The following is a 10,166-nucleotide window of genomic DNA, read 5'->3' on the forward strand; positions in this document are numbered from 1 at the left end:
AAGTTATATCCAATGAACCAAACATAAATATTTTAATTCATTTAATAGATTTCATTTCATTTATTGTCAACTGTAACGCATGATCAAACCTGATTCAATTCAATTTCAATTCCACACATTCCATTCCCTTAAAAAACATAACTGTTTTGACAAAGTATTACACACACTAATTATGACATGAATGAAAACTTCTTGTTTTCTGGTAAATGCATCAAGCAGTTATGGCAAGAAAAAGATGACAAAAGAAAAGAAATGATTGATGGCATCAGATTGCAATTGCATCAACATCCTAGAAAACCTACAATGCTGCCTTACATATTATTTGCAACTGATGGGAAAGTAACACAAACAAGGGAGAAAAGAGGCCATTATTTAGTAGTAGAAAATGAGAAAGAAAAAGGAAAGAAAAAAAAACCGGCGTTTTACGGGCCCTTTAATCTTTATTACAAAATTCCAAGCCAAAAATGTTTACGATACGTAACATTAAAGAAATCACTTGCTCCCCCGCCTCCCCTTGAAGATGAGAGAGCATGTAAGATATAGCACCAGGACTTGACGCGGCCATCCACATCAGATTTACACTTCGTTAAATTTTCATGCAAGTGAGGTACCTTGGAACTGTAAGAGACACTATACATCATCTGCATACGAGTAACAACGTAAAACTGAACATTATTGCCAAACAACACTAGTTAACCACATAATATGCATGAACATTTTTGCCAAACAACACTAGTTAACCACATAACGCCTATAGCCCAATAACATACAAATCAACTTAAAACCATGGTGGAAATTATTAGAGTTGCCGACAAATTTGAACTATATAAGGAGCTCACAAGTCTAATTTTCTATCCATGTGAGACGGGTTGTTACAGATGCCTATTCATCTTGGCATATGCTTTAAACTTCGGCTGTAAAGTATAGTAGTTTGACAAATATACATAAAATTACAACATTGAGATATAGTAAAATGCTAAAATGTCAATGCTCCTCGTACACTCCCTCATGGTGATCCTGTTAAGCCATCATACTCAGACTCGAGGTTCGACACGTATCAGAAGCTTCAAGGATGGACAGCTGAGTCCCAAGAACTGCAGTTCATAGTATCCAGATATTTGCATTAACAAAAATATTTTCTCATCAATCTTTTTGTGTGATTGTCTCTATTCCTCCTTAATGCTAATCTTAATATCCACATATAGGATATCATTATATTGTCCCAAATATGGTGATAAACATAAGTACTGTTGAGGGTTGTACTCTGATGTATCCATCAAACTCAAAACACCAAATAGAACAAGCAGAAAAGAAAAGATTAAAGGATATCATTATAGCTTTCTTGATATTTAAGGAGTTTGTTGTAGTCTTGTACAAGAGTCTTCTTATATAGAGAGAGAAGAGACTAAAGTATCAGTTATGCATCAAATGATAAATTTTGATAGGATTGCAAAAGTAAACTTCAAGGACAAGGGGAGAATCTAGAAGAAAAAAACAATAATATACATAGGTAAGGTGATAAATGTTCACAGTATCAACCTTAATACTGGGATGGACATGATAGGAAAAAATATGGAACGCAAATAGAGCATGCCAACAGCAGGTGGTGCATATCAGGCAAGAATGTACAACTCTCAAACCCTAAGGGTGGCCTCAAGGTCATGTAGGAGATAGGAGACCATGTGAGTAAGGTGTGTTGAATGTACCAAAGCAGTTTACACTCAAATAATAAACAACTCCAACCTATCGTTCTAGTTTTGTTATATTCGAGCACCAAGATGATGCAAAATTATCTCCTGATGCAATTACAAAATGCATATTATGAATAGCACCTCCTGGGCCTGTCTAATTAGGTGCTGCTAGTCCACAGTTTCTATCTGATGCAAAAATTCAAGTTCACATAGCAGTCTAGTCTACCTTTTTGTTGTATTTTGGAATTAAAAGCTTCCATCACCAGATAAATGAACATGTTAAGTGACATCAAAATCCACTCCATGTCCTTAACCCAAATGGCCAAATCTACACAACGTTTTGAACTTCATAATGAGCCCTACCTCTCATCCACCTACATCTACATCCAAGGATGCTTCCCCTATTCTTTCTGTTGCAACTATAAGATGCTTCAGAGCATAGTGACTAATTAACTTTTTCAGGATTCAATTCAAATCTAAGCATTCACTCCTGTACACACCCACATCCCACACACATTTGACAAAAAGTGTCATGGGCGAAAGTGCACTTTGCCATCTGAAGTCTAAACCTTATTCCTTCACACAGCAACCTCCTACGCTGTTCCTCCCCATATTCTACATCCTAATTAGTAAACAATAGATTCACAAACCAATTTCTCTAGCTCACCCATAGCTAGTTTTAGGAAAAGATAGGCATAGCTGCATAGATGGCGCAGCTTTAGCTGTAAAAGGAAAGAACAATGACATTAAGTTCTCCTTGTCCAAACAAGCCCAAGACAAAGGCCATGTAGATATGGATATTGTTCTGAAACATAACTCTGTATGTATTCGTAGGTTATACAATCATATGCATGCAATGATTCTGATTTCAGCAACAAGGCCACTTGCCATGATCAAGTATAAGTGGTCTTGTAATAGAGATGCAGAAAGAAAAAGGCCACTGAAACAAATAAAGCAGTAATCTTGCAAGTGCAATCAAGAAAAACATACCTTAAGTTTACTGAAACGGAGCCTCTAGTTGCAATGTTCAAGACATCACCACATCAGCATCATCATTGACTCCAGCAGGGCTCACTGCAATCTCACCTCCATCCACAGCTCCTACGTCAACAGGCCAGCTTGGCCAACTGGACACAGTCTCTACGCTATTCGTCCGCCCCGAATCAGGTAGCACATCCACCGCAACCTCCTCTCCGATTTGAGTAGAAGAAAACAAGACCTCCGGCTCCTCCTCTTCCACCTGTGGATGCCGGTAGTGATGGTGTCTCATTGGAAACACAAGTCGGTGCCTCCGAGCAAGGTGCCTCAATCCAAACCCTAACAGCTCTTCATCATCCTCATCGTCTATTAAGTCCCCCAACCTCAAAACCCTAGACCTTGACCTCCTCCTCACTTTCAAATCTCCATCTACCGCTTCCGTAGGCAGCTGGAACCGACAAACAGGACACGAATTATGCTGCGAAAGCCAAGGAAGTATACAGTCAGGATGGTACATATGCTTACAAGGCAGCTCTTTCGTCTCATCATCAATTACAAACTGATCCTTGCAAACAGCACATATAACAATCGGATCGATTTCAAGGAATGCAGATGTAATCTTAACCGAAGGGATAGCTTCAATAGCAGATTTCGATGCAGGAGAGTGGTGTCGAGAGGTGGTAGCAGTGGTGGAAGGAGAGGAATCTTCAGAGTTAAATAGGTGATGAATTACACGGTGAAAGTAAGGGCTGTCAAGGAGAAAGTTGTCATCGGAAGGGGCAACAGGAGGGAACTGGAAAGTGGTGGGATAATCCGCCGCCGGTAACGACGGATCGAGAAAAGATGGAAACAATAATTGAGATGATACATGATTGGAATCGTCGTGATCATCAGGATTAGGATTGTTGTTGACATTACTGGTGTTATTGAAAGTAATAGGAGAGTCCAATTCTTCAAGGAAGTCGGAGTTGCAGTGAGGACAGAGAAGGGAGGCGGTGGTGGAGGAGGGGATGAGGGAGATGCTCATGTCACACTCATGACACCAGTAGGTATGGCGGTCCATGGATGTATTGGATGCTGCGGTTACGGTGGCGGCGGCGGCGGCGGCGGCGTCGGTGGTGGTAGTGGTGGTGGTTGAAGACATGGAGGCTTTGCTTTGGAAGGTATCGATAGGGCGGGTGGGGGCTCTGGATATTTTTGTATGGACGAGAGTAGGGGGTGGGCCATGGTTAGTTGGTTCGGTCAGTGTCGTTAACTGATTTTGTCTAATATATATATAAAATAAATGTGACCCTTAACAACGCGTCGCTTTGGCCGAGTGGTTAAGGCGTGTGCCTGCTAAGTACATGGGGTTTCCCCGCGAGAGTTCGAATCTCTCAGGCGACGAATAATTTTTGTTTTACTTTTTCACATAAATTACATGACTTGTATATAACAAATTCATAGCTCATTTATTTCACAGCTTCCACAAAAATTCAGGTTTATCAAATGACATATGTAAAGCTATATAACACTTTCCAAATCACATATTTTCCTTCTTTTTACCTTTTGGATGAGTCCGATCTGTAATACACATTTTTTAAAATAAAATAAGGATTAGACCATAAGATTTAGTAAGTAATCTCTTTATAACTATTACATGATGAGAATCACCAAAAGAAGTTTGGAAAATCAATCTATGAAAATCTAACATATAAACAATAATTATCGCATTAAATCTCAATTTTGCCGCACCATACAGATGAGGCAACTAACTCATCGCATCACAAGGGTGAGACATCCTCATCTCATCACATCACAAGGAATGAGACAAACCCATCTCATCACATCAGAATAATGAGACAACCTCGTCTCATCACATCAGAATAATGAGACAACCCCATCTCATCACATCAAACAGATGCAATAAACACACCTTGTCGCATCAAGCAGCTGTGATAAACACATTTGCCGCACCACAATGATGCGATCAATTCAACTCGTCACATCATACTGATGCGATAACACAAACTCTTCGCATCACACTGATGCGATAACAACTCATGTGATCACAAAACCATTGAGTATATCACTCTTATCCAGTATACATCTTTCTTGATTATGCCACATGTATTTCAAAATATACATCCCTCCTGATTATGTCATTCGTACTTCAAAATATATCTCTCTCCTAATTATGTCACATTTATTTTAAAATATACATATCTCGTGATTATGTCATCCTTATTTCAAAATATACATCTCTTCTGATTATGTCATCCTTATTTCAAAATATACACATCTCCTGATTATGCTACCCTTATTTCAAAATATACACATATCCTGATTATGACACCTTTATCAAAATATACATCTCTCTTGATTATGTCATCCTTATTCCGGACAATTGATAATACAATATCAAAAACCCAATCAAGCTAACAAATAGCAAATCGGTGTGTCTGAAACACCCGAATTCGAAACGCATACGGTTCCTTATTGAAAGCATTTCAAATAAAACTTTTGAAATAAAAACTCATCTTGAATCACAATTAGATGGTAGACTTTAAACCGACACAAAATCCAGATAGGAACACAATAGTTTCTTCTTTTGTTTGCTCGAACCCATGAACCAGATAATATCTTTCTTTCTTACGCTTGACCCTACCAACCGAAGCAAAATAAAAGAAAACATATGTATATATACTTTATAAGAAGAGGCGGTGGATGTTTAAAAGATTTTAAATCAATTTTTCAAAACACACCCTTTAACTTTATACAACTTTTCAAAAATAACCTCAAACTTTCAAATCAACAAACCCGGTTATAACATCAATAAACTATATATGACGTTAATCTACAAGACTTCTATGGTAGATTTCAAAAATATAAAATAGATTGGTTCATTTAACGGTATAGAATAATTAAAACTTTTGCGGTCATTTTAAGAAATTTAAAAACTTCGATAAATCATTGTAAGGAAAACAAAACCATAATATTGTTTTACTGGAAAAATAGAATGAGTAAAGCCACTTTGAAGTCTCGTCACTGGCGACTACTATCGTACGCCCACTTAATGGAGAACACACCAGGAGAGCTTGTCTCATGTAAATCTTTAATCTCTAAACTAAGGGGTGTTTGGTTCGACGGAATATGATGAGATTGAAATGGTGAACGGAATTGAATTACAAACATTTCCTAAACCATGGATTTCATTATTCCATCATAGAGTGGAAGGGATTTGAATTCCATTCCAACCAGTTTCTTTAAAGTAACAAAACCGCCCGATCTAGAGTTTGATTAAAGCATCGCTTTCCCCGTTCACAATTGCTCAAACTCAAAATACGATTTCTCTCAACATCCACAATCTCATTCAAGATTTTGAAATTGATTTTTTCTCAACAAATATCGATTTCTCTCAAAACACGATTTTTCTCAACAAACCAAAAACATCGCCTCACTCGTTCATGCTCACATGCTCCAAATCGATTTTGATTTTGAAATCTATTTTTATGTTTGGTTCTCAAAATGATTTTTTATTTGATTTTAACATCGATTTTGTTTTTAATGAACGAGTTGGAGTTTTTTGTTTGCTTATGAAATTGATTTCGGTTTTGAAAATTGATTTTGATTGGTTGGAACATTGCTTGTGGGTGAGTTATGTTTTGAGTATTGATTGCTTAAACTCCAATTCATATTATTCCACTTATTTCAGTGTTGTGAATAGTAATTGGTTGTCAGAGACTTTTGTTGTAATATGTATAGTTTTGAAAGCAAAAATATAGTTATAATATGATATATATATATATATATATATGGAGGTTGAAACGAGAACACCTTCATTTTATGAGAATGTAAGAACACCTTTATCACATGTGATAATACGCGTGAGGGACCCCGTGATGTGCGGACGACGTGTTCTACGACTTAGACCGCGCCAAAGGTTGTTTGCGTCTATAAGTTAGCATCACATATGATGGTCTTGATAGATTATAGTATCATATCAACAACAACTTTATCACATGTGATAATACTTGTGAGGGGGCTTAGTGATGTAAGGGCGACTTGGACTGCAACCAAAATCGCATTGAAAATCGTATATGTCTCTAATTTAGTATCACATGTGTAACATATGTGATTGAATAATAGTATCACATGTGATTGTCTATAGTAAAAGGGTGTTCTTACGTTATCGTAAAATAAAGATGTTCTCGTTTGAACCTTTCTCATATATTTTTTACAAATAAAAGCTCTAAAAAAATTGTGGTAATTTACATATTCTTTTCACGTTAAATATTAAATTTGTATTATTTACATTTTAAATATTACATGCATCTTAGTTAGTATTGACCTGAATCGTGTTATTATTATCAAGTTATTAAATAAACCAAAACCTTAAATATATGTAAAGTTTCGTTTAGACTCTTAAATGGTTATTTTGAAAATTTTATTCTCAAAATAAGAATTAAAGTAAAGTTGGTTTCGTTTTTTGTGTAATTTTTAATATTTAATTTTATTGAACTTTTATTTAAAATATACATGTATGTATGTGTATAAGTAAGTATATACATGTGTGGTGAATGTAGACATTTAAATATGTAAGAATGTATGTGTGTATACGTATGTGGTAAATTTATCAATATTAATATGTATGTGGTAAATTTATCAATATTAATATGTATGTGGTAAATGTAGATATGTGTGTATGTATGTATGTATGTATGTATGTATGTATGTATGTATGTATATGTATGTAGTGAACTTATGCTTATATAAAATGAGATATATGTATATAGTGGGTATGTATAGTAGATGTAGATGTGTATATGTATGTATGTAGTGGATATATGTATATAAGGAATGGTTCAAACGATAACATCTTTATTTTATGAGAATGCTATAACACCATTTTTATTATAGACAATCACATATAATACTATATTTTATTATATATGATACAAATGTAATACTAAATCAGAGATGTGGACGATTGTTGACGCGATCTAGGTTGCAAGCCAAGTCGTCCTTACACCACTAAACTTTCTCACATGTATTATCACATGTGATAACATTGTTCTTGATGTGATACTACATCTATCATATGTGATACTAGATCATAGACGCAGATGATCTTTGGCGCGGCCTAAGTCGCAAGGCACGTCGTCCACACACCACCAGGCCCCTCACATGTACTATCACTTGTGATAAATGTGTTCTCGTAAAATGTAGGTGTTCTAGTTTGAATCTTCACCTGTGTATATATGTGGTAAACATATTTATGTATGTGCGTATATGAAAAGCATGTATTTACATACATTGCAAATGTATTTGTTAATATATGTATATTGTATATGTATACTTGCATTCATATATATATGTATATAGGGTTGGGTTCACGTGAGACCAGCCTGTTTTCGTGAGACCCGTGAAACCACGTTTTTACACGTAAACTTCACAGCAAAAACACTGTGAAGGTTTTAAAAAGTCGAACCTTCACAGCAAAAAACACTGTGAAGGTTTTAAAAAGTCACCTTCACAGCATTTTTGCTTGTGAAGTTTCAAGTGTAAAATGCTGGTCTCACGGGTCTCACGAAAACATGCTGGTCTCACATGATCCCAAGTTTATGTATATATATATATATATATATGTGTGTGTGTGTGTATATATATATATATATATACAGGGGATTAATCATTTGAAAACTCAATATATTATGATTACCGTGGAAACTACTGTAACACTCAACTCTCATTTGCATAAAATTCATATTCCATATAACAAGAAATACAATTATCATACATAGCTCTCAATATATACAAATTGCTACATACAATAGTAGCTACAAAGTTTTTTTGTTCACACCAAATACATGACTTGCATATAAGAAAACTCTCAGATACATGCACATAATCAACTTCTCAAAAGTCTACAGATGTAAAACATTAATAATCCCCTTCACATATTTCACTTCCCTTTGTGCCCGACCTGTAATGCATATTTTTAAAAACAAAACGAGGGTTAGACCATAAGGTCTAGTGAGTAATAACCTTTGATTGCTATTACAAGGTGAAAATGACCAAATCATCTTTTGGAAAGCCTATATTTAAATAAATAATAACAAAATAATATTTACTGTATCAAACCTTTTTTTGTCGCACCATAGAAGTGAGATAACAAATTTCTCGCATTGTAAGACAAAATCATCCATTCATCGTATTATACAGATGTAAACACATATTTTGTCGCATCATAAGGATGCAATATCCCAATCTTGTCGCATCATACAGATGCGATAAACCAATTCATTGCATCCACAACTCATGCGACCAATTTATCGCACCCTTTCGATGCGGTAAACCAACTTCTCGCATCACATTGATGCGTGCATCTCCCTTTGTCACATCACATGGATGCGATTACCACCACTTGTCGCACCATACAGATGCGACAAACATAATTTCTTGCACTACACTGGTGCAATAAAACCCATCATGTCGCATTACAAGGATGCAAAATAACACTTCAACTTCAATCCCAATTTAAGCACATTATATATGTGCGATTAAATCAATCACATTGCATAATAAAGTGGAGATAATAATATCTCATGATCAAAAGATCATCATTCCCATATATTGATTATGTCACCCTTATCCCAGTATATCCGGCTCCTGATTATGTCACCCTTGTCACAAAATATACCCAGTTCCTGAGTATATCACACTTATTACAAAATATATACATCTACTGATTATGTCACTCTTATTCATTCAGTTGATAATAACATATCAAACCCCATTACTGCTAAAAATAACATATAATCAATTTTAGAACACCCCAAGTATGAAACAGGAAACTATATGGTTCTTTATCAAAGCAAATCAAATGATGCTTTAAAATAATAACTCACCTTGCAACACAGGTAGATTGCATATATAAAACAACACGAAAAATCAGATATAAACATGTAACAATTTCTTCTTCTTTCTCCTTCTGTTTGCTTTCAACCAGGAACAATAATATGAGCTCACCAACTTTCTTTTTCTCTCTCTTTTTATCCCAAAAGAAAACAAGTAACATAAAACATGGCAATTCACAAATATCTCCCACCTAAGGCGTTGGAATTTCAAACTTTTAAACCAAATAACCCCAATACACCCTTTAACTTTCACCACTTTATCCAAAAACAACCTTAAAACTTTTCACAAATAAAAGCCGGTTATAACAACTATTATCTTAAGATATTATTTTACATGATTTTTTCTCATCTATGACTAGCATTTTATGTATTGGTGAACATATCTATACTATATTATAAAACATTTGACAAAAACTCTTAAAAACTATTTTTTCTGCATAAAGTACTGCTTATTAATGCATGTTACTTAAAACTCAAGATTACGAGTAGATTGTGCGTAAGTACAACTTATTAAAGCTCCATATCTGAATTCGTGTAATTAACTGCAGATAAACATAATCAAATACAGGATAAACATCTCATTTTAAATATAAAAAAT

At 35.1% G+C, this 10,166-nt stretch overlaps 1 protein-coding gene and 1 non-coding gene across 4 annotated transcripts; one reads left to right on the top strand and one right to left on the bottom strand.

Moving 5' to 3' along the window:
• Positions 1–290: 290 nt before the first annotated feature.
• On the bottom strand, positions 291–3,761 carry LOC112520443 (E3 ubiquitin-protein ligase RING1-like). Of its 3 annotated transcripts, XM_025128835.1 has the most exons (3): positions 3,295–3,761; positions 2,682–3,147; positions 291–641 (listed from the first exon to the last, which is right to left on the bottom strand). In XM_025128835.1, the coding sequence occupies exons 1-2, from the start codon at positions 3,730–3,732 to the stop codon at positions 2,719–2,721; spliced, it is 867 nt and encodes a 288-aa protein (XP_024984603.1). In that variant the 5' UTR covers positions 3,733–3,761; the 3' UTR covers positions 291–641; positions 2,682–2,718. The 3 variants fall into 3 exon arrangements, with proteins under 3 accessions (XP_024984603.1, XP_024984601.1, XP_024984602.1); XM_025128833.1 differs by having other exon boundaries at positions 2,682–3,761; XM_025128834.1 differs by lacking the exon at positions 291–641 and adding an exon at positions 656–1,094 and having other exon boundaries at positions 2,682–3,761.
• A 212-nt stretch (positions 3,762–3,973) lies between these two features.
• Positions 3,974–4,055, top strand: TRNAS-GCU. Its single transcript has one exon. It is a non-coding gene; the product is annotated as a tRNA-Ser (tRNA).
• The last annotated feature ends 6,111 nt before the right edge of the window (positions 4,056–10,166 follow it).

Source organism: Cynara cardunculus (assembly GCF_001531365.2).
Source record: "Cynara cardunculus var. scolymus isolate 2C chromosome LG 10, CcrdV1, whole genome shotgun sequence".
NCBI classification, from domain to species: Eukaryota; Viridiplantae; Streptophyta; class Magnoliopsida; order Asterales; family Asteraceae; genus Cynara; species Cynara cardunculus.